Source organism: Perognathus longimembris, chromosome 11 (genome assembly GCF_023159225.1).
Source record: "Perognathus longimembris pacificus isolate PPM17 chromosome 11, ASM2315922v1, whole genome shotgun sequence".
Classification (NCBI taxonomy): domain Eukaryota; kingdom Metazoa; phylum Chordata; class Mammalia; order Rodentia; family Heteromyidae; genus Perognathus; species Perognathus longimembris.
The window spans coordinates 23,527,176-23,553,652 of NC_063171.1; the positions used below are offsets into that span (position 1 = coordinate 23,527,176).

Sequence of the window (26,477 nt, forward strand, 5' to 3'; positions counted from 1 at the left end):
GAAGGTGAACTTAAAAAATAAAATGTTACACTGACTCTCATAAAGGAGTAAAAGATGCTTCCAGAAACGAGAAGGAAGGAAGTCTGCTAACGCTCAACTGAAGTGACTTGAAAAGATATTATAAAATAGGTGTTTTACAAGCATTTGGGGGAAAAGTGGTTACTGGGATTCCGTACTGATTCACTGTAACAAACTTAAAGAATGTGAACAGTTCATATATTACATTCTATCTTAGATCATTTTAGCTGCTGAAACAAAATGCCTTAATTGGGAAATTTATAAATAATATAAATTTATTCTCCACATTTCTGGAGGCTGAGAAGGTCCTATATCAAGTAGTCAGCTGATTCAATATACTGAAGTCTCCTCCTCTGCTCCTCCTCTTGCTGCATCCTCAATTGTCAGAAAGAGCAAAAAGCTTCCTTTCTCCCTTGAACCTCTTTTTTCCTCATTAACCTATCGATAAGAGCAACAATGCCATTATACAGGGAATGGGGGGAGAGGGAAGATGGCGCCAGCAAAATAGGGAGGCACCCCAACTCGCTCCAACTGAATAGTGAGCTGGGAACTCCAGCACCCAACACCTCATCAAGAATCCAGCAGGGCTGGGGATATGGCCTAGTGGCAAGAGTGCCTGCCTCATATACATGAGGCCCTGGGTTCGATTCCCCAGCACCACATATAGAGAAAATGGCCAGAAGTGGCGCTGTGGCTCAAGTGGCAGAGTGCTAGCCTTGAGTAAAAAGAAGCCAGGGACAGTGCTCAGGCCCTGAGTCCAAGCCCCAGGACTGGCAAAAAAAAAAAAAAAGAATCCAGCAAACCCAACAACCAGAAGAAACAGAAAACACAGGAAATGAAAAAGAACAAAAAAATAAGAGCCTATAACCTGCACGGTGCTGGAAAATCTCCGGGGTACCCCACACACACACACACCCGCCGACCCTGGCCCGAACAGGACCAGGCTAGGAAAGGGGACCTGGCACCGGCAAACCAACAGTGGAAAAGTCACGCCAGAAGCACAGAGTCCAGACAGCAGGAGCTCAACAGACCCCAGACTGAGCGCAGACTGACCAAGACAGACGGCAGTGGCGAGGGACCAGAGGTGCGGGACCGAACAGCCGGGATCAGACATAAGTGCAGGCAGGGAGAGCCGGGCCAACACAACCAAACGACCGATTGCCACACTCCAGCACCACAGCCCCCAAAAGCCCACAGCAGCATGGGACACACACACAATCCAGGACCAGCAAGTTCCCCATTACCCACCCCCCCAACGGGAGACCAGCTCTAGCAGAGACCCAAAACCTACAAAGAAGCTAGAGCTCCCTCCCTCCCCCTCCCTACCCAGAGGGAACAAAGGAGCCCCATATCTGGCGGCTGGAGGACCCTACAGCCTCTGGGAGGGCACGGGAACTAGCAGAGGCAGAGCTGTACCCAACAAAGTCAGCAGGAAACACCCTAGTCTGGCATCCCCCCCAAAGCCCCAGCAAAGGAACCTGAACCTGGCCACACCAGCCCCGCCCCCCTCCCCAGCAGGGGCCCGGGAAGTGATAGGCATTGGAAGCCCCACCTGAGGTGCCTGGCCCCCGAGGACTTATTGAACAACAGTCACAGGCTCCCTGGAGTGCAATACCAGCACAGCAGGGACACCTGGGCCCGAACACAGCCCCTCTCCCACACATCGGAGGCGCAGAGAGTCTGTGGACACCAACCCGCGCCCAGACACTTGATCCTGCTGGGGCCCACACATACCGCCCCCCACAGCAAACACTCGAGAGGGCACAAGCACCCTCCAACAACTCGGGGCAGCCCCCAAAGGAAGCAAAGGAAGCACTAGAGTGCACATGCACGCGCCCCCCGGAGGGACAGCATGGGCCAGCATGCTAGCTCTCCAGCAGGAGGATCTCTTGCCCACGGGAGCACACAAGCGGGCAAGCTGCACCCTCAGCAGCAACACCCTCTCTGATCGGTGCACTCCGCACAGGTGGGGAGGGCCCCCCAGCGGCAGCACTCGCTGATAAGTGCATACAGTGCAAAACACAGTTAAAGAAGACCTAAACATCCTGAGAAGTGAAATGCATGAAAAAATAGATTTAAAATACAACTCTTTAAAGGAAGAAATTTCCACGATCAGAGCTGATCTGGCAACCATAAATAGCTCCCTGACATCCATAAACTCCTCACTTGAATCCACAGCACAAAGAATTGACCATATTGAATCTAGAATCTCTCTCTTGGACGATTATGCAGCCGATAAGGTCCAGAAAATTACCACACTCCAAGAAACGATAAAACTCCAGGGCAGACTAATCCAGGAGCTAGTGGATAAAGACAAGAGATATAATCTGCGCATAACTGGAAAAGAAGAAGGACCCGAATACCAGAGCAGAGGGCTTCAACATATTTTCAATAAAGTGATTGCAGAAAACTTCCCCAATCTCACAACAGACCTCACCCAGATAACCAAAGCCTATAGGACGCCTGGCAGACCAGACCCTAGAAAATCCTCGCCCAGGCACATAATAATCAAGACTTCAGATCCCAAGAATAAAGAGCAAATTTTGAATGCAGCCAAAGCGAAGAAAGAAATTTATTACAATGGGAAAAGGATCCGAGTAACACCAGACCTCTCCACACAAACCTACCACGCACGAAGAGAGTGGAAAAACACAATCCAAGTCCTACAGGCCAACGATTGCCAACTCAGAATTAGATATCCAGCGAAACTAGAATTCAAATTCGAGGGGAAAACCAGATCTTTCCATAGCAAAGAGGATCTAAAGGAGTATTTGAATAAAAAACCAGCCTTACAGCGAATTCTAAGAAGGGAACCCCACCCAACAGAAATTGTACAGGACACACAGACAGAAACAGAAAGAAACTACAATAGCCAGAGCACAATAGAAAGAGCAGCTCATTAAAGACAAGAAAAAAAAGAAATGAGAAACAACCTAACAGGAAAATGAAAGGGGACAAATCACACTTATCCTTGATCTCTTTGAATATAAACGGTATAAACTCTCCCATAAAGAGGAGTAGACTGGCAGAATGGATCCGCAAACAAAAAGTTGCCATCTGTTGTCTTCAAGAGACCCATCTTACAGCAAGGGATAAAAACAGGCTCCGAATGAAAAGGATGGAGCAAGATCTTCCAAGCAAACGCACCTACCAAAACAGCACGAGTAACCATCCTGATCTCAGACAAACTGGACTTCTCATTAAAATCAACTCAAAAAGACAAAGAAGGACACTACATTTTAATAAAAGGAAAAATCCAGAATCAAGACATCACACTGATAAATGTATACTCACTGAACAAAAGAGGCCCTACATTTGTCAAGCAAATTCTCCCAGAACTACAGAACAAGATAGACCCAAACACAATCATAGTGGGTGACTTTAATACCCCACTCTCTCCAAGAGCCAGTGCCAACACCCAGAGGATTAGCAAGGGAGCTGAGGACCTAAGTAACACCATATCCCAAATGGATCTGACAGATCTATACAGAATCTTTTACCCTACAGAGACCTAATACACCTTCTTCTCAGCAGGCCATGGATCATACTCCAAAATAGACCATGTCATAGCCCACACAAAGAACCTCAGCAAATACAAAAGTATTGACATCATCCCATGTATTATATCTGACCACAGTGGAATAAAGGTAACCCTCAATAACAAAGATTACCACAGAGGCTATACATATTCTTGGAGGCTAAACCACTCACTGTTATCCAACACTTGTGCCACAGACCAAATTAAAGATGAAATTAATGAATTCATAAGCCACAATGACAATGAAAATACATCAAAAAGAAACCTACGGGACACAGCTAAGGCAGTACTGAGGGGCAAGATCATCGCCCTCAGCACTCACATTAAAAGAATGGAAACAGAGCAGATGAATAAGCTCACGATGAAACTAAAACAACTGGAGAAACAAGAAATGATCGAATCTAAAATGACTAGGAGAAGAGAGATCACAAAGATTAAAGAAGAGATAAATCTGATTGAAAATAGACCATTCAACAAATAAATAAGATTAAAAGCTGGTTCTTTGAGAAAATAAATAAAATTGACAGACCCCTCGCAAGACTTACAAAAAAAAGAAGAGAAGAAACTCATATACGTAAAATCAGGGACTCCACTGGAAAATTTCCAACAAATACACACGATATTCAAACAATCATAAGGAACTATTTCCAGAACCTCTACTCACTAAAAAACAATAATTTTACAGAAATAGATCAATTCTTAGAGAAGTATAAACTGCCCAAACTGAATGAAGAAGAAATAAGTCAACTAAATAAACCAATAACTTACAGCGAGATACAGGGCGTAATCAAGAGCCTCCCAACAAAGAAAAGCCCAGACCCAGATGGATTCACCAACAAATTCTATAAAACCTTTACCAATGCTCCTCAAACTCTTCCACGAAATAGAAACAGAGGGAGAAATCCCAAACTCATTCTATGAAGCTAATATCATAGTTATTCCCAAACCAGGCAAAGACCCAACAAAAAAGGAGAACTACAGACCAATATCACTAATGAACACAGATGCAAAGCTCCTCAATAAAATATTAGCTAACAGGATGCAGAAACTGATCAAGAAAATTATACATCATGACCAAGTAGGCTTCAATCCACAGTCACAACGATGGTTCAACATCCGTAAATCAATCAGTGTAATTCACCACATCAACAGAACTAAAATCAAGAATCACATTGTTATCTCAGTCGATGCCCAAAAAGCCTTTGACAAAATACAACATCTATACTTACTAAAAGCTCTGGAGAAAACAGGAATAGATGGAACATTCCTCAAAACAATAAAAGCCATATACAACAGACCAACTGCTAACATCATATTGAATGGAGAGAAACTTAAAGCATTCCCCCTAAACTCAGGAACAAGACAAGGATGCCCACTCTCCCCACTTCTTTTCAACATAGTGCTAGAATCCCTAGCCATAGCAATAAGGCAAGAGGAGGACATCAAAGGGATCCACATCGGCAAGGAAGAAATCAAGTTATGCCTATTCACACATGACATGATCTTATATCTGAAGAACCCAAAAACTCAGTCCCCAAACTCCTACATCTAATAAACCATTTTGGCAAAGTAGCAGGATACAAAATCAATCCACAAAAGTCAGCAGCTTTTCTGTACACCAGCAATGTACAAGCAGAAAAGGAAATTATGGAAACAATTCCATTTACAGTAGCCAAAAAAAAATAAATAAAGTACCTAGGGATCAACCTAACCAAGGACGTGACGGACCTATTTAATGAGAACTACAAAAAATCTAATAAGGGAAATCAAAGAAGACACAAGGAGATGGAAAGACCTCCCATGCTCATGGGTAGGCAGAATCAATATAGTGAAAATGGCCATATTGCCCAAATTGTTATACATATCCAATGCAATCCCTATCAAAATCCCAGTTACATTCTTCACTAAAATAGAGAAAGCAACCCATAAATTCACATGGAACAGCAAAAGACCTAGAATAGCCAAAGCAATTCTAGGCAAAAAAAGCAGTGCAGGAGGTATCACAATACCAGACTTCAAGCTCTACTATAGAGCCATCATAACAAAAACACACTGGTAGTGGTATAAAAACAGATCGGAAAACCAATGTATTAGAATTGAAGATCCAGAAATAAAACTGCACTCTTACAGTCAGCTGATATTCGACAAAGGAACTAAAGACATACAATGGAATAAACAGAGCCTCCTCAACTACTGGTGCTGGGAAAACTGGGCAGCCATATGCAGAAAACTCAAAGTAGACCCAAGCCTATCACCATGCACCAAGATCAACTCAAAATGGATCAAGGACCTCAATATCAGACCTGAATCCTTGAAACTACTGAAGGACAGAGTAGGAAAGACGCTAGAACTTATAGGCACAGGAAGGAACTTCCTGAATAGAGTCCCAGGGGCACAACAAATAGGGGAGATTGGGGAGAGACTCGACAAATGGGACTACTACAAATTAAAAAGTTTCTGCACAGCTAAGGACATAGCCACCAAAATAGAAAGACAGCCAACCATATGGGAAAGGATCTTTACCAGCACAGCAACACACAAAGGCCTATTGTCTGTCATCTACAGAGAACTCAAAAAACTAAGCCCCTCCAAGCCCAGTAAACCAATTAGGAAATGGGCAAAGGAGCTAAAGAGAGACTTCACAAGAGAAGAGATAAAAATGGCAAAGAAACATATGAGGAAATGTTCAACATCCCTGGTAGTAAAGGAAATGCAAATAAAAACAACCCTGAGATACCACCTCACTCCAGTTAGAATGGCCTATACTCTGAACTCAGGCAACAACAAATGCTGGAGGGGGTGCGGAGAAAGAGGAACCCTTCTCCATTGTTGGTGGGAGTGCAAATTAGTACAACCACTTTGGAGAACAGTATGGAGGTTTCTCAAAAAGCTCAACACAGACCTACCCTATGACCCAGCCATACCACTCCTAGGCATCTATCCTGAACAACAGGTCCCAAGATATCAAAAAGATATTTGCACTTCCATGTTTATAGCTGCACAATTCACAATAGCCAAAATATAGAAACAACCCAGATGCCTCTCCACAGATGAATGGATCAAAAAAATATGGTACCTATACACAATGGAATACTACATAGCGATTAGGAATGGTGAAATATTGTTATTCACAGGGAAATGGTCAGAATTTGAACAACTAATGTTGAGCGAGACAAGCCTAGAACACAGAAAACAAAGGGGCATGATCTCCTTGATAAGGAGGGGTAGGGGGAGACAGTAAAGACCAGGTCTGTGAAACCAAAAACTGCTTGTCAAATGGTATTTCCCACAGGTTTGGGGCAGCGACCCTACATTATGTAACTAAAACCAAACAACTACTCAACATATAAAGGTCAAAAATAGACCTCTCAGTGGTCACAATAGCTCAAAAGTTATGTATGTACGTTCATATAAGACTATTGTCGACATATTGTCTATTGTCAACATTACATTTAAAGCCCTAGGTGAATTTTCTTTGGCGTAGGCCACATGGCTACTGTATATGTTCTTGGTATACAGTGTATTGTATATATGTCTACCTGACCTAGGGAAGGGAAAGAAAAATAGGGTGTAAGATATCACAAGAAATGTACACACTGCCCTACTATGTAACTGTACACCTTTTGCACAACACCTTGTCAAAAAAATTTTGTTTAATCAATAAATTATAAAAAAGCAAAAAAAGAAGGGAATGGGGGCTCACCCTCATGAATTATTTATCATCTAAAAGACCTCCCATTAATATTATTTTACTGGCCATTAAATTACAGCATATGAATGAGGGGGTAGTAACATTCATCCAAATTCAATAGGCTATGCAATATTCATAGTATACTCAAATCCTAATTATTCTATTGCCTTCATTCAAGTTGTACTTCATTTTGAAATAAGATGAATTCTACATCAAATGTGAAATAGTACCAGTTATCTGCAAGAGGTCGGTTTGAAATCATCATAAGATGCATAACTAGAACAGAGGTGAACTCAGTCTAAAAACTAAACCTGATTAAGATGCTAACACAAGCACTGAGGCATGGTGGCACACAACTAATAATTCCAGCTATTCAGAAGTAGAGATAGGGAGGATCACACTTTGGGCCAGCCAGTTCAAAAAGTTAGTAAGACTCTATCTCTGTCAATAAGCCAAGCATGGTATAAGTAACTAATTATAAGCCCAGCTATGAAGGAGGTACAGATATCACTCAGTATATATCTCTTGAAATGGCTAAAATTTTAAAGTCTTACTACACTAAGTACTGATAAGGATATAGAATGGAACTTGTTTAAACTAATGGTAGGAAATGTTGTTACAACCACTCAGGGAAACAATCAGGTACTTTAAAAAAAAATGTATCTATTACATGACCCAGCCATTCAGTTATTCAGTATCTCCCTTAGAGTTATAATGAAAGCATCTGTTTGCACTAAGTCTTGAACATCACTGTTCACAACATTTTGTGCCATAGTTGAAAACTAGCTCAAGTAGTAAAGTGTCTGCTTTACAACAGCAAAACCCTGAGTCCAATCCCCAGTACTGTCAAATAAATGAATGAGTAAATAAATAAAATGTTGAACTGAAACCTTGTTGCACAATCATGTAATATCAATTTGTACACGTGTATGCACATGCATACACGTCCATTCTGGGACTTGAACTCAGGGCCTAGACATAGTCCTTGATCTTTGTTGTTGAAGGCTAGCATTCTACACTTAAACCACAGTTCCACTTGCAGCTTCTTGGTGGTTAACTGAAAATAAAGAGTCTCATGGACTTTCCAGCCCAGACTAGCTTTCAATCACATTCCTCAGCTCTTGGCCTCCTGAGTAGCCAGGATTACAGGCATGAGTCACCAGTAGTACCTGTCTTAAAAATTACTTAATAACAACAAGCTACAAACCTAGAAGTTCATCAAATAATAAACTGATCATATCCACTCAGTGGACTACTACTCAGCAAGACAAAGAAATTAGCTATTGATACATATAGTAACATGAACAAATCTCAGAATATGCTGAATAAAGGAAGCTAGAGCAGATATGTGATTTCCTTTATATGAAATTCTTGAAAATCCAAATTTATCTGTAAAGACACAAACAAGGGACATAAAGAAATGTTTACACAAAATAAAAGCTTATTTTCTTGATTGTAATGATTGCTTCATAGTCAATTGCATATTTCAAAATATATTAAATAACATTCTGTGTGGTTTGTTTTATCAGTTATATCTGACTATATCTTTTTAAGGTATGAACTGAGCCAAGTGCTGGTGGCTCAGGTCTGTGATCCTAGCTACTTGGGAGGCTGAGATCTGAGGATGGTGGTTCGAAGCCAGCCTGGGCAGGAGAGTCCAATAAACTACTTAGCTCCAATAAACTACTCAGAAAAAGCCAGAAGTGATGCTGTGACTTAAGTGGTAGAGTGCTAGCTTTGAGCAAAAGAGCTCAGGGACAGTGCCCAGACCCAGACCAGAGTTCAAGCTCCAGGACTGGCAAAAAAAAAAGGAGGTATGACTGATCAGAATGTTAGATTCTAACTCACTTTTCATTGTTGAATTTGCAATCAACAGAATCACGGATTATAAATAACTACAACCTATTAGTAAGAAATGAAAGTATATTTCAAAATTAATTCATACAGAATACGGTGTATTGCTTTAAGTTTTAAGGCCTTGAAATATCAATCACAGGATATAAATTATAAAGGATATGATATGCAAGAGAAAGTTCAAGAACTGATAATAAAGCAAACCAGGCCCATAAACCAAAATTTCTGTGCACTTTTATAAAGGAGTATGTGAATTTCATTAATGCCTTAAAATATATCCTACTGGACTAATAAGCTCAATCAATATTTTGATTGATCACAGTCTGTGAAAGTGCATTTGCTTTCCTAGAATTTCCTAGAATTACTAATATTCAAGTAGAGAGCCACTTTAAACACAAATTCTGGAGCAAATAAAATTATGTCCCACTGAACATTACTCAAGTTCTTAAGATTTTGTGTTCTTTTAAATATCAACATTCAGTGCTCAATCAAACATAAATATATGCTTGATATAGCATGCTATTATAGAAAAGATTTCATATTTTATACTAGTGCTAAAAATACATTAATTTTAGAGAACAGACTTTGTTTAACCTTTTTAAAATACAGAATATTCATACTACTCACCCACAGATAACTTTGTTATGTTGTCTGCAACTAAGAAAACTTGGACAACTCTATGAAGATGTTCTGTAAAATCATGACATTCACAGAATTTAACCAGCATAACAAATGTCATTATTTTGTAGCTATGATGCTATAAAAACTCACAGGGAAAAGTACAGAATATAGGTCTAAGTTAACACGCATTATTTTTTTCCTTTTTTATAAAAACTATTTAGCAGGATACTGGTGGCTTACCCCTGTAATCTTAGCTACTCAGGAAGCTGAGATCTGAGAGTCTCAGTTCAAAGTCAGCCAGGGCAGAAAAGCTTGTGAGACTCTTATCTCCAATTAACCACCAGAAAACCAGAAATGATGCTGTAGCTCAAAATAGAAGAGTGCCACCTTAAGCAAAAGAGCTCAGGGACAACATTCAGGCCCCAAGTTCAAACCCTATGACCATCATATTAAAAAAAAAACAACGTAAAAATAAAGAACTATTTTAAGTTTTTAACTTGTGAAAAGCCAAATTATATAGTGATTAGACACAGAGACTGAAGAGAAACCACCTGGATTCAAATACCACATCAGCCAGTTACTCACTATAGAACCTCAGGCAAGCTCATTTATATCTTTATGCCTCCAATTCCTCATCTATAAAATGAGGTAATAGTAGTATTTACCAGATATTGTAGTTATAAAAATTAAGTGAGCTAATAGGCCTAACCACTTAAACCTACACTTAATAAGCACTCAAAAAAATGTACTTGTCATCATTCAACCATGCTCAAGACTTGATTAGTGTTAACACTAACATATAAGCCAGGCATCATTGGCTCATGCCTGAAATCCTAGCTACTCAGAGGTTGAGATCCAGAGAATTGTGGTTTGAAACCAATCTAGGTAGAAAAGTCCATAAAGTTCTATCACCTTAAGAATAACCATCATTTAAAAAAAAACAAAACAATAAAATCATAATCAAAAAACCATTTGTGGGACTGGGGATATAGCCTAGTGGCAAGAGTGCCTGCCTCGGATACACGAGGCCCTAGGTTCGATTCCCCAGCACCACATATACAGAAAATGGCCAGAAGCGGCACTGTGGCTCAAGTGGCAGAGTGCTAGCCTTGAGCGGGAAGAAGCCAGGGACAGTGCTCAGGCCCTGAGTCCAAGGCCCAGGACTGGCCAAAAAAAAAAAAAAAAAAAAAAAAAAACCATTTGTTTTATCAATTATACCTGATTATATAAGCTGACTATACAGGCCAGAGGTATGGCTTAAATGGTAGAGTGCCAGTAGTACAAGCATGAGCTTCTATGTTCAAAAATCATACTAGCAAATATATATATGATAATTAACACTAAAAAATTAAGACAATAACTGATACATATCAATATATCTACTAATAAATTATACAAAAAAGACCTGAATAGACATTTCTGCAAGGAAGACAGATAAGAAGCCAATAAGCACATGAAAGTATGTTCAATGTCACTAGGCATTAGGAGAATGAATATCAAAAACACAAGAAGATGCCACTTCACACCTGCCAGAAGGGCTATAATCAGAAAGGAAAATAAGCATTAACAAAGATGTGGAGAAACTGGAACACATATATTCTTGACAAGAATTTAAACAGTGCTGCTGCAGTGAAAAAGTTTGAAGGTTTCCCAAAAGGTCAACCATAAAATTATACTTCTAGGTGATTATTTATAATGTAAAGCATAGACTAAAACAAACATCTGTACACCAAAACTCATAGGTGTATTATTCTCAACAACTAAAAAGTGGATACAACTCAAGTGTCCATAAACAGATAAACAGGCAAAATGTACTATACACAATTCAATCATTAAAAAACAAATTGTGATATGTGCTACAAGAATGGATCTTGAGCCTGGCAGAGCTAGTGGCTCACATCTGTTTCTAGCTACTTAGTTGAGAGCAGAGGATTGAGGTTCAAAGCTTGTTCAAGCAGAAAAGTCTAAGAGGCTTATGTCCAAGTAATCAGCAAAAAGGAAGGAAGGAAGGGAGGGATGAGGGAGGGAGAGAGAAAAGGAGGGAAGGAGGAAGGGAAAGAAAAAGAAAAGAGGCTAGACTGGAGGTATGGGGGTATAGCTCAAGTGGTAGAATGTCAGCTGTAACTGAAAAAGCTGAGCAAGGGTGTGAGACTCTAAGTCCATGTTCCAGTATTAAAAAATGAAAAAAGAATGGACTTTGAGGACATTCTGCTTGCTGAAGAAGCCAAACACAGAGATAAATTGTACAATTTTACTTACAGAAAGTACCTACGTTAGGCAAAATCAGTCATATAAAGTAGAAAAGAAGTTACTAACAGCACAAAGTAAGGACATGCAAGTGAGAGTCATTATTATTAAATGGTAGAGAATTTGAGGTTGAGATCATGAAAATTTTGGGGTTTTTTATCGATAATGGTTACATATTCCTGTTTCATGTCACTATACATTACAAAAGGATGAAGCTTTGGAATGTATATTACACACCCACATACAAACACACAAATGCACACAGGACTAGTACTCAGGACCAATCTCTCCTTTTATGAGTCATTTTTCCACAATTAACTATTTTGCCAATAAAATGGAGATAAAAGACGTTTCTTAAGGATTTTGTGAACACTACTAATTATCTTTTTAAAATTTATTTTCATTGTTATTGCAGAGTTGATATACAAAGGGGTTATAGTTACATGAATCAGGTGATAAGTACAAATCTTTTTGAACCACATCTCTCCTTCCCTCATTCTCTCCAAGTTTTTCTCTCCCATCCCACTCACAAAATGTACAGTTGATTTTTCACAGTGTCTAGTGAGTAGCACTGTTGTATTTGTTATACCTTTTCTGCGTCCCCCCTTGCCATCCCAAATACAAAGAAACAAACAAGACGAAAGAAAACAAAAACAGCAATAACAGCAACTAAAAAAATCTTGTTTCCTTTTCTTAGAGTTCGTTTCATAAAATATTATTTTATATGATTATGTGTACATAGCTATTGAGTCTTTGTTAACCATTCCTATGCATATCCTCCTTTGGCCAGCATGTGAATGTTTCTTAAGTTTCTTGACAGTAAAAAATATGCAGAGTATTTTGAAATTGTACGGGGCAAACAGGAATTTCAAATTATTTTATATAATTTGCTCACAGATAAATGAAATGCCATTGGTTACATAAGGGAAAAAATATGGCTAATAGTTAAGATACACGAAAAGAAGATAATCAGCCAATAACACTACAAAGTAAAGCCTCTCAGGAAGACACTGACATGACATTCTCAAATGTGTAACAAAACCATACAACCTGTTGCGCAAATGCATGAAAATATCCTCTGAAACTGATTTAAGCTGAACTTGTAAAACAATGATTGAAGGATCATGGCCTGAACAAAACAGTAAAATAAAAATCTGACACAAGATACTGTGAAATACATTTCTACTTCAAAAGGAGTGACTACATATGGCACAGTTGTTTCTTAACTATGGTATCAGGCTAAATTCACTGATAAGGATATAAATTCTTTAATGCCTATGAAAAGCAAAGCTACTATGAAATATTGATGAAACTAGAAAATATTAAATTCTTGTGTTAGTGGCTTCCATAATTATCTTTTTTTTCAGGGTCTATTTAACTGACACAGACTAGTCACCAGCCACTTGACAAAACTGACTCACTCCAAAATAAAACTATGCTAGAAAGGCCCCAAGTTTCCTACTTGGGGCTTTCTATCTAGTCCTTAGAAATAGACATAAAATTGACATAGTCCAGCTGAAAGAGAACCATGAATGGAAATCTCAAATTGTATAGACTACTTCAGCACAAGCTAGAATACACAAATGTAAATTGTAACCAGGTAAGGAGATTAATGTCCCCTTAGTGACAGGACTATCAGTCTGAGCCCTTGAAAATGCAAATTCTATCTTTTTAGAATAATTTTTTACAGAAAATGATAGTGAAACATTTTTATAGCAAGGACAAATTGAAAACAAGACACTCGGGAACAATCATCACCTTTTAGAGTATCCATAAGACCAAGCCTGAGTTACAAATTAACTCCCTAGAAACAATGTTGTTATCTACAATGATTTTGTATTTCTTTAAGTTAAATGAATAAAATATTAAAGACTACAATTGATTTACTAAGTTCATCAAGAAAATGTCTAATAAATCATATACTACAATTATCATACCCTTCATATTTTATTATTTTATATTGATTTATGAAACAAAATATTTACATGCTATATTCTACCCAAATGTAATGCAAACAAAATTTCCTACAAGATTCCAAGTATTAGGTGTAGTTGTGGAGGTTTTCTTCGTTCTTATCTCAAAACTGCCTTGTCATTGTTAAAAGTTAAACTACATTGTTAGTCTCAAAGTTTGCTTTTTTCTGGTTGCCATCAATTATGTACTTTTTGGAGTTTGAGAATCATTTTGTGCCCATATGAAGTTACTATAGTGGGAAAATCTAACCATATAAATAAGGCCATTGTCATGGATTTGGCCTGTAACAAATAAACTGCATTACTCCTAACCTCTCATTTACTTGAAAACATGCCATTACTCAAATGGATAAATAACTGTTTTTGAAGGCCCATCTTAAAGCATTAACTCTGAGAACATTTAATAAAGTGCTAAGAATGTTTAAGGGACTATGTGAAAATTATGGAAGACTTTAATATGTTGAAAGTAGCAATAAAGAATTAGGATTTAAAATTATAAGCCATATACTAGTGGCAAGAATTGCTTTCCAGGAAAGTTATACCAACTTGGCACTAAGGCTCAAGGCCTTTGAAAACATTTCCTACTCTTGTAGGAATTCAGTGTAGAGGAACAGTCCAAAGTTCCATTCAAAGACTTGTGCACAAAAACAATTAATTTTAAAGATTATTTTTAATGGGGAAAAAGTATAGCTCACTTGCCTAGCTTGAATGAGGTGTTAGATTATATACTCAGCAATACACACACACACACACACACAGAATAGTTGAAAAATATTAATGTGTAAAAGAGGGTTATAGTTAAATAAGCTAAATAGTTAAATAATGTATGAGTTGAAATCATCTTTAATAAATTGTATTTTCATATCATAAATCTCCAGAAATGAATGAAGCAGTGTAATGCTGACACATGAATATAAAGAGATAACAGAATAGAACAGAAATCTTGAAATAAACCAAAAGACAAATGGTAATCCAGGATAAGAAATAACAATAATCTTGAATCAATAAAGAAAATGTAGATTATTCAACAAGTGATATTGGGACAAGCAGACAACCACCTTTTAAAAAATGAAATTGGGGGCTGGGAATATGGCGTAGTGGCAAGAGTGCTCGCCTCGTATACATGAAGCCCTGGGTTCAATTCCCCAGCATCACATATACAGAAAATGACCAGAAGTGGCGCTGTGACTCAAAGTGGCAGAGTGCTAGCCTTGAGCAAAAAGAAGCCAGGGACAGTGCTCAGGCCCTGAATCCAAGGCCTGGACTGGCAAAAAAAAAAAAAAAAAAAAAAAAAGAAGATCTAACAGAAGATCTAGTTCGGTTTTTTCAGCATTTCCACTCCTGGCTGCTGCTGTACCACTAACCCAGGCTTCTAATTCCAGCTTTTTGCTGGTTAATTAGAGATGAGTCCATGGATGTGACTGCCCAGGCTACCTTTGAATAAAGATCATCAGATCTCAGTCTCCTGAATAGCTGGAATCACAGGCATGAGCCTACAAACAGTATCTTTCAAAATTATACCTTTGATCTAGCAATTCTAATTCTATGAATTTTTCTTACATAAGCAAAATTACTTATTTTCAAGATTATTCATTACAACATCACTTGTCACAGCAAAATTTGGGGACTGATTAAATGAATTACAATTCATCCAGGTACTACTTAGCCACAAAAAAATAATGAGACCCTCTTACAAATGAACTGGAAAATATATCCAAGATATAGTTAACTGAGGGATTGAAGGAAAGGGAGGAATAACAGCATGCAGGTCATATCAGTGCTTATAATGGATCATCACAAGTAAAATTAGAAAAAAAAAATTAAAACAGTTTTTAAAAAGTCTATGCCACAAATCTAGATATAAAGCAATTAAAAACTGGATCCAGACCCCAGAACACCTAGATGCTAGTTGCAGACATTTCATTAACCTAAAAATATATATATATTTCTTAACCAAACTTCTTAGATCTCACTAGGAAAGCACTTCTATATAGCTATTTAGACATCTATATCTATGCACATTCAACAGATATGGAAGGATACATAAGAATTTCAAATTATTTGTTCAGTTGCCATAAAGCATGTAGGAGTCCCAGAGAGAAGAGTGGGACACATCTTAAGGAATATCCATTTGTACATTTTAAATTTTGAAAAAATTGAATACATTATTTTTTAAAATATAGTATGTGAATAATTTTTTAAAAATTTAATGTTTTCCGTAACATGAGAAAACACTGTCAAGAATAAAAAGTAGAGCATAAAATATATGCAGCATGACACCAAATATGTGTAAGAAAATGTATCTGTCAAAGAAAATACAATAAAATATTAAATAATATTTATATTATTATAATAGTATATTATATATAATACATTATTACAATATTTATATAGCATATCCTATATTATATAACATATATTATATATTTATATTTTATATTACAATATTTATATTATTTATAATACTCATTCCAAGTTATTTTGAATTTCTTTGGATTCTCCAAAATTTCAAATTATTTACATAAAGCACAGATTACATTGTTTTTTAAAAAGATACTAGTTTTTTGTTTTTTTTTTTTTTGTTTTTTTTTTTTTTTGGCCAGTTCTGGGCCTTGGACTCAGGGCCTGAGCACTGTCCCTGGCTTCTTCCCGCTCAAGGCTAGCACTCTGCCACTTGAGCCACAGCACCGTTTCTGGCCGTTTTCTGTATATGTGGTGCTGGGGAATCGAACCTAGGGCCTCGTGTATCCGAGGCAGGCACTCTTGCCACTAGGCTATATCCCCAGCCCAAAAGATACTAGTTTTTAATTATATGAATCACAGCTGTTAGAAATTACTGGGCTGGGGATATGGCCTAGTGGCAAGAGTGCTTGCCTTGTATACATGAGGTTCTGGGTTCAATTCCCCAACACCACATATACAGAAAATGGCCAGAGGTGGCGCTGTGGCTCAAGTGGCAGAGTGCTAGCCTTGAGCAAAAAGAAGCCAGGGACAGTGCTCAGGCCCTGAGTCCAAGCCCCAGGACTGGCCAAAAAAAAAACAAAAACAAATTACAGAGGCAGGGAGAAACTTACTAAGCATCTCACATGAAGCATGTGTAGTTCTTTAAAACCTTCCAATTGCAATATAAAGAATTTATGGCTAAAGAACTGAAGAAAAATACAGAGATGGAAAATATCTAATCTCTCCTCTGCTCTTCTTCTTAAGGATAACAAAGATTATTCTCATCTTTCTAATCTGTGGATGCTTTGTTCATTTTTCTTTTCTGTTACCTAGGTGCTTCCAGAATTTGCCTTAAACACTGTGAAACTAAGTCTGGTATTTCTCACTGTAAGTTTTCCTGACCTTCAGCTTTGAAAGGCCATCTCCCTTAGGGAAAGTGGTAAGATCTAGAAGCTAAATCAGGATGGTAAAGAATCTGAGGTTAAGGGTTCTAATCCTAACAAACTGTGGAATTTGTCTCTGGTGTGGGAATAAGCTATACTTCCTAAGCCAGTCTCTTTATTGTGAAAACTTTAAGAACTGTTTTGAAAAGTATTTGGTAATACTGCCTCCACAGTTTAACTTTCCACACTGTTCTTCTAAATTTGTTTTCTTGCCTTGCTTCCTTTCTAGATTTTCACTATCCCAGTCAATATCCTCAAGTATTACAAAACCCTTAGATTCAAAGACGGAGGAAAGAGGTGCATGCACAGACTGAAAAGTAACACAATGAAGACAGAAACTGAGCAATGTTAAAGACAATTTATGAAGAAATAAAAATCCAATCAAGATCTAAATTGGCCCTTTATATGCAAAATGAGCAATTAATTAGAAGTGGAGGGGCTGGGAATGTGGCTTAGCAGTAGAGTGCTTGCCTAGCACACAGGAAGCCCTGGGTTTGATTCCTCAGCACCACATAAACAAAAAAAGCCAGAAGTGGTGCAGTGGCTCAAGAGGTAGAGTGCTAGCCTTGAGCAAAAAAAAAAAAAAAAGCCAGTGACAGTGCTCAGGCCCTGAGTCCAAGCCCCAGGACTGGCAAAAAAATAAAATAAAATAAAAAATTGGAAGCGTGGCTCAAGTAGCAGAGCTCTAAGCTGTGAATGAAAAAGACTGAGAGCAGAGCTGGAGGACTTGAGTTCAAGCCCCAATACCATCATATGCAGAGGACACACAGACACACACTAACTAACAAGCAGTAAGAAAAAGTAAAACTCAGTTCAATATCTGAATTTTTAGGTAAGGAAGATGGTAAGTAAGGAAGATGGTGACTGCCAAATACTGCCTTCAAGGTTCAATTAGTTCCTTTACTGTATACTCATAAATAATTGTTCTATTTGCTTATATAGTTCTTCATGACTGCCTTCTCACTAGAAAAGAAACTAAATTTGTAAAATTCTCTACCTACTAGTCTTGGGAGAAATTAATGTATCAACATTCACAGCCTATGACATAAATTCAATATTGAATACAAGATTAAAAGAATTTTTAAGGAGAATTTCTGAAAGAATTTTGGAAATATTACTACTCATTTATAAAGCTTTAGTTAATGGTACTGAGGAAATGAAAGTGATAAACTTATTATTTGGTGTAATACTTAATACAAACATGTTGGAGTATTTATCTAGTACGCATTCTCTGATATTTTTCTACAGCAATCACTTAAGAGCATGCAAAACTTTCAATCTTAGTTGAACAATTTATTCATCTACATGTTATTACAAAATAGAGTACATATTTAAGGCATGTCATAATGAGTGGCTCACTCAGAACATTCAAACTAAATGACATTAATAATATTCTGTGTAAGCCAGTTAGTCACTTCTAGTTCATATTAGACAAAAATGAAACAACTTCCTAGACTTGTTACTGGTTGCATATTAAATAAATATAGGCACACATTCTCTAGAGATGCCTAAAATGTATCTTCTCTTAGTCTTAATTCTTAAAGAACAGTCAATATCATATACCACAATCACCTAAGACTCAGTTCATGAAAAATGCTTACCAAATTCCCACTGTTGCATTTCTGGAATTATAGGTACTTGATGCAATATGATTAATTTTGTTTCTCTTCTGTAATATAGTACCAGCCTTTATAAACTTTCTAGCAGAATCCTTTGTCATTAATAAGCAATGAGATGCACACCAACTTAATAATTTTATTCATTAGCTGAATATTTCAAAAAGCCCTAGTGATTATTTAAAATTTTTAAAAGCACAAGATTTCTTGTTGATAACTATATTTCCCCTCCAAATCTCGAAGAGCACATCTGTGTACACAATTGTAGATCAGTTACACAGGTGAGTACAGAGATCCACTTCAGGCAATATTAAACATGAGTATCTTAAGTTTCACCCAAAGAGAGTCCTACAATCACCATCTATTTGTGGTAAAATAGTTAATTTTAATGTCCCCATTGTTTAGCAGAAAGCACAGACAGTGAGGCTGGCTTTGCTGCTCCCATTTCCTTTTGCTAGGCTGCTGAGCTTTTTCAGCCATTGACTTTGCTTTGAGGCTATAAATATCTGAAAAATGTTTTGCATTTGATGCTCTTGGATACTGCATCCATATTTAGCTGTTTATGGCATGTCTTTGTTTAAGCTACTCTGTCACCCATAAGATTAGTCAGGTTGAGATCTAGATGGTCAAAGGATAGATAAATCAACTTCAAAAAACACAAGTTTACTAGGAGCAAAGTACCAATCTGCCAGATATGAAAGAAGGAAAAAGGTAGTAGAAAGTCAAAAATATCAACAAGACAGTTCCTGATGTCAAAAATGTTATAGCCAGGGCTGGGGATATAGCCTAGTGGCAAGAAATGCCTGCCTCGGATACACGAGGCCCTAGGTTTGATTCCCCAGCACCACATATACAGAAAACGGCCAGAAGCAGCACTGTGGCTCAAGTGGCAGAGTGCTAGCCTTGAGCGGGAAGAAGCCAGGGACAGTGCTCAGGCCCTGAGTCCAAGGCCCAGGACTGGCCAAAAAAAAAAAAAAATGTTATAGCCAAAAAAAGTTATAGCCTTGGTAAGATATGAGACCAATTTATTGTAATAATAAAATGAAACATTTTAAAGACAAAAGAAAAAGCTCTGAGCATATTCCAAAGTTCTCTAGACATAGCAATACATAAAACTTTGGATAAAAGTACTATTAACCAAAGATCTGAACCTGCCAACACCAAAGTAAAAACAGTTCCAGTCTTAACTTTGTGAGCCAAACTAAGAAAATATTGTTCCTAAGAATTTCTGTTAAGAGAGGGCTGGGAATATGGCCTAGTGGTAGAGTGCTTGCCTCGTATACATGAAAGCCCTGGGTTCGATTCCTCAACACCACATATATAGAAAAGGACAGAAGTGGCAATGTTGCTCAAGTGGCAGAGTGCTAACCTTGAGCAAAAAGCCAGGGACAGTGTTCAGACCCTGAGTTCAAGCCCCAGGACTGGCCAAAAAAAAAAAAGAATTTCTGTTAAGATATTCCTTGGGGAGAGAGAAGAGGTTACTTTTGTTGTTCCTGGTGCGTGCGCGCATACACACTGTGGCTTAAACTCAGGGCAAGGTACTGTCCCTTACCTTTTTCATTCAAGGTGTGTGTGTGTGTGCGCGTGCGCGCGTGCGCGCGCGCGTGCGCTCAAGAATACTATGACTTGAACTCAGGGCATGGTATGGTTCCTTTGCTTTTTCACTCAAGGCTAGTGCTCTCCCACTTGAGCCACAGATCCAATTTTAGCTTTTTTGGTGATTATTTTGAGAAAAGAGTCTCACAGACCTTCCTGCTCATGCTCTTGAAACCATGATCCTCAGATTTCAGCCTCCTAAGTAGCTAGGATTACAGACATAAGCCACTAGAACCCAACTTGTTGTTGTTTGTTTACATAATGATTTCAAACACAAGTATATTACAAGGGTAGTGATTTGAAGCCAGTGGCCAGCTACACATAATATACAGCTTCTCATTATACCCGATCTTGAAAACCCACGTGGTTATGACAGATCTGAGCAATATCTCCATCCCACTTTTCTATCTTGTGAAAACATTCCAAGCAAATATATATCTCACTCTGACATTCCTTCTTTCAAAACTCAGTTTACTGACCGTCTGATAAAACTGCTCTCCAGAACCCCTTGATAATCATGATTAAAAGCATTAAGGGTTTGCTCCATTACTGGCTCCAAAAGTCAGGATGGAATTTGTAGTCTAAGTTGTAGGTAAATAATGACACAAGTCACAAAATCAGCCAACTTTAAAGTTAAAAGGGACCATAGCTACTAATTAGTATAGATCCCACAGTTTTTGCAGAAACCTAGAGAAAGTTATAACTACTTGTCCAATGTTATTAACAACTTAAAAGCCTGAATAGCAATGCAGGTTCTCAACCCCCAGTTTCATACTCCAGTTTAGGTTCTCAGTTTCAGGATTTCTTTAAGACATGTTAAATTACACCCTTTAAACTGTATGAAGGAACATAGAAGATTCATGATAATCTGGGTTTTTAACATAAAAAACAGACAAGAAACAAGAAAAACAAAACAAACTAGCATTCTTCAAATTCATTTTCCATATTCCAAAGGATCACAAAATAGGCAACTTAACAACTAGCTGAGAATATAGACAAGAATCTTTCAGAGAACTTATAATATTTGCATTAAACTACAGACAACAGAGGTGTCCAGGAGAGCTGACTTAGGAGGAAAGTAGCAGTGCTAAACTGTAAATGCAAACAACTTTTACTTCTTTTAACTAGTTGACAAAAATGACAAAAAGAAAATGAAAAAAGTGATAATGCAGTGGAAATCCCGTAACTTGACACAGAAATGCACCCTATTAATGTGGGTATGTGTGGATTAATATATGTGTGTGCCTACCAATTACTCCAAATTCAAATTGCATACTTTATGCAGAAACTTAAGGAGCATTGAGTTAAAAATGTTCAAAGTTAGACAACAAAGCTATGGAAAAGCCAGGTTCTCAAGCCCTAACTGTATACTCTAGACTCAGTTTCTCATTTCTAGATTTCTTTTTACTCCCTCCTTACCCACCCTCTTTGCAGTGCTGAGGATCAAACACACCTGAACATGTTAAGCATGCACTTTTCCATAACCACATCCCACATCCGCAGCTCTCAATTTCTGGATTTCTTTATAATAAGTTAAAGGGTGTGACTGTATGAGTAATGGGTAGATGTAGGTATGTGTATTTACATGCCACAGATCAAGACTTATAGTGGACTACCAAAACAGTAACATATAGATCCCATGCAAAGAATGATAGTTAACACAGGTCTAGAAAAGAGAGTCTTAGATACTGAAACATGGCTTTATCTCCAATATATTAAAAATAATAACTGTATGCCAAAGTATAAGGAAGGAAAACAGAATAGGAAAAGGCACCACAACATAATTCATACTTATTTCTAGACACTCATCAACCTTTGGTGAAAGTGATCAGCTAAATAAGATTAGCAAGCTATGGAAAGACAGGCACCAAAATATTTAATCAAATCTGCTGAGAGCAAACTGGTGACCTTGTATCATTTTTCACTTCACTTTTAATTCTTCCAATTAAAAAGAATAAGCTCAAGAAACACTTAAAAACACCCATCAAATAACAAGGTGGTACACATATAAGTTCCTAAGAGGAAATGATTGCCATTATTTATGACTAAAAGGGCCATTAGATTACTTAGTCCAATCCATTCGTTTTACAGATGAGCAATCAGAGGCCAAAAAACTGACCTAATCTTCCTCCAAATCATTTAGCCATTTAATGACAAAAATAAGGCAAGAACTCAGACTTCTAGATTCTTATTAGTTCTAAGATCTTTCTGATAGTGATGGACATGAAGTCCTGAAACCACAGGAACTATCCAGAAAGGTAACTCCTAAGCCATGGTCACTCTTGATCATCAAGAATGTAACCTGTTCACAAGTAGGAAAGAAAAAAAATTAAATATTTTTAGAAAACCATACTTGATCACTACAGGCATAAATGTACATGACAGCAGGATAACATTTCAGCATTGTGTTTGATCCCAGATGCTTCAAATTTTCCATCTTCCATTCAGCCACATTACTAATGCCTTTTTTGTGGTCATGTGAGCAAAGTGATAAACATCTTCCCATTTCAATATTTTGAAAAGCCACAACTAAACCCTAAATGCCACTCTGTAAATCCTTAGGCTCTGAGTTTTCAAAACCAGCATGGTTTTAAATCTGCCACAAGCCTTACCTTAATAGAATCTCATCATTCAGTTTTAATTAAAAAGGCGGTTACTAGGAATGCAGAAACAAAGTTTTAGTGTGTTCATCACTTTTAACCTGCTTAGTGGCAACCCAATCACTTTACAGTGAAAACCAGAAACAATAACGCAATCTGAAACAATCTGCGCACTTGGAATAAGTGGCTGCCTTTAGAGAGTGAGGTTCAGGAAGAGGTTACAGATAAGTCTGATGTCACCAAATACACATTTTGAGTTTTGGTGTCTCTTTTTATTCATTAGTTTATTTTCTGCTCAGCCTTTTTCATATCTTTATTTCCAGTTTTGATTTACCAAGAGAAAGGGATGAAACCCCATTCCCTTGGTTTTATGGCTTATTCCATCACACATTCTAGAAGATCGGGTGGCAGCTGTCTTGAAATAGCCACCTAGGAATTAGGTTGGGTAGCTCAACTCCATATACTTACAGCGGGTGCCAGGAGAGGTCCAAAGACCACACTGAGTCACACCTCTTTACCCAGGTGCTAATCGGATGTGGGCAGCTGACCTGGGATGGATGGGGGACTGGGGGACTGGAAATGGGAAATGAGACTGGAAAATGCATTGTAACCCAAGTAGAGGCAAGAAACACTAGCCTCAAGAGCGGCCTGCGGTCCTTACCGTACACCCGGACCCAGCTCTGCTGCTGGCACACCGACTCCAGAAGGATTCGATCCAACATGCCACCGGCCACGGCTCCGCTGACAGGGACCACCGCATCCAGATCTTCCGGGGGCAGCGGCGAGTCAGACTCCAGCCCTGGGAACATCTCCGGCCAGGACAGCGCCTCCGCGACTCCTCCGGACGAGGGCGAGAGCTCCATGGTGCCCCGGAGGGACCCGGCGGCGACCGCAGCGGGGGCGGCGGGGCGGGAGCGCGACTCCGCGCCCTGCCTGCGGGAAGGGGAGGAGGACCGCGCAGCAGCGGGGTCGAAGACCCGGGCGGCAGCCGGCGTCCGCGCCGCTCACCCTCTTCCCCGCTACCCTCAGCCTGAGGGCCGGGCGCCGCAGCCCACCTGCAACCCGAGGGTGGGACCCGCGGCGGGAGGCGGATCCAGCGTGGCCCGGACTCGCGGCGGGCGCAGGCTCAGGTGCGGGTCCCCCCCGGGAGGGGACGTGGAGGAACCCGGGAAGAAGCGGCGCGCGCGCCCGCCCCCTCGGAGCCGCCCGCCCTCCTCAGTCCCCGCCGGCGGCGCTCGCGATCCTCGCCGGCGCGGGCCGGGGATGGAGCGGGGTTGGGCAGGGCTGGACTCGGGGGCGTTGCCGCCGGGGGCCGTCCCCTCCGACCGGCTCCCGCCGCCGGCTCCTCAGCGTGAGGGGGGCGGTGGCCCCCCCCCCCCCCCGGCTCCTCGGCCCGCTGGTCCTCGGCTCTCTGCTCTGAAGCAAGCTGGCCCTCCCCCCTAACGCTCAGATCCCGGCTCCGGCTGCAGCTCGCGCTCGGGCCGGCGCTTCACTGAGGAGCCCACAAACCCCGCAGTCGCGGCGGCGCTGGCGCCGGGCGGCATCCCAGGGTGATAGGCTAGAGCAATCGAGAGCCGAGAGCCCAGCCTAGTGTGCAGTCGAATAACGAAGCGGAGGTGGAACTGCCGCCCAAGGCAGAACACATCGGCCACCGAACTACTCATCAGGCCTGCGCCTCCGTCTCCCAGGCTCGTTGCGCTGTGCTGGATCCTGGTCTCCAGAGCTCAGTCTGCTGGAGGAGGCGGGGAGGGAAAAGGGTGCGGGAAATTTAAAAAGAGAAGAGCTCTCCTTTCTTCTCACCCCTTTCCGGTTTATTTCTTCAACGCTTCTTTCTTATCTGGAGAAGAGATTGAAGAGACTACTTTATTTTTACACTCACCCTAGGGGAACCGCCTCCGTCCTTCCCAGAAAGGAAGCTAGCTGGCAGCCGGTCTGGGATTGTGGGGTCCGTGCAGGATCTGCGTTCAGCGCCCTGGTCCTTGCCAAAGCTGGACTTGTCATCGATTTAGAATAGCGTGGCGCAGAAGTGTGGTGTGGATGGATGGACAGGCCTCGCAAGTACAAGAAATGTTCTAAGCTAGTATTACCCAAACATGCATCCCTTCTTTGCCTTTGATCTTTGTGCAATATGTTGGCCCTTTTTCCTCAAATAATGTCACGTGTTTTATTCTGGGCCTTTATTTGTAGACTGTCTTGCCTCGCTGACTTTGGCTTTAGTTGTATCCCCACCCAAAGCAGGATTCACCCATTTGGGTTTAGGAGATTTCTGGGAAAGTGATACAGATTTCAAAAGTCAATACTAATAACTGAAATTGTGATTTACTCGTTATAGTTCATTCGAGAACAAAGCCACTTACAAGGAAGCAGCATTTTTCTATACTACATGTTGGTATATACCTTCTTTAGGAGTTTAGTGTTCTCTGCCCCCCAAAAGACTGATCTACAAGGTCATCTTAGTTTTCTAGTTTTGTGGTATTATAGTGTCTTTTTGGGGGGAGGGGAGGAGGAGTTTGATGGTTATGTGGATGCGTTTTGTAACGTTCTCCAAAATAGTAGAAAATCATTTTTAAACTAAAAGTGACCTTGAAGATAATTTCATCCTGTCTCTCCTTCAACAAATGGAAACAGGAAGATCCAGGTCCGCAGGCATATCAACCACCAGTACAGATATGTCTACAACCTCTCAATGAGTCTTATTACCTTCAGCTTTGTTCCTTCCAGAACCCTTTGTGATTAAACTTGTTGATCAGAGGCTTGGCTATACTGGGGTAGTTCAATATTTAATAGTCCAGTATTTAAAACCCTGTTCACTTAGTATCTGCCTGCATAGTTTTCCAAGTCTAAACTATATGTACTTCAATGCATAAGGGAAGGTGTTGAAGCAAAATTACAGTGCTCAGCACTAAGCAGAGCTATAGCATTTTCATTTAGACTAAATTTCCTATTGGTTTTAAACAAGCCAGAGTTAAGTGAATCCTGGGTTTCAGATGTTAAAATCTGAATATCTCTTTATTAATAATACATACGGAATTTATTGGCCCAAGCATTTATCTCAAAACAGCATTAGGAGCCAAGCACTGGTGGCTCACACTTGTAATCCTAGCTACTCTGGAGGCTGAGATTTGAGGATTGTGGTTTGAAGCCAGCCCATGCATGAGATTTTTATCTCCAACAAATCACTCAAGAAAAAAAACAGGAAGTGGTGCTGTGGCTCAAGTGGTAGAGCACCAGCATTGAGCAAAAGAAGTTCAGGGACAGTACACAAGCCTGGATACCAGCCCCAGGACCAACAGAGGAAAAAAAAAAAAAGCACTAAGAATGCTATATAAAATTCAAA

The 26,477-nt window shown here is 39.5% G+C and overlaps 1 protein-coding gene across 4 annotated transcripts in view; it reads right to left on the bottom strand.

Moving 5' to 3' along the window:
* The window catches only part of Rasal2 (RAS protein activator like 2), a 271,624-nt gene extending 247,216 nt beyond the window's left edge, over positions 1-24,408 (bottom strand). For 2 of the 4 annotated variants that reach the window (XM_048357801.1, XM_048357799.1), the window contains exon 1: positions 23,802-24,408. In XM_048357801.1, the coding sequence (XP_048213758.1) occupies positions 23,802-24,003 (202 nt within the window). In that variant the 5' untranslated portion in view covers positions 24,004-24,408. The remainder of the gene's footprint in view (positions 1-23,801) is intronic. The other 2 variants (XM_048357800.1, XM_048357802.1) reach the window with 2 other exon arrangements.
* Positions 24,409-26,477: the final 2,069 nt, after the last annotated feature.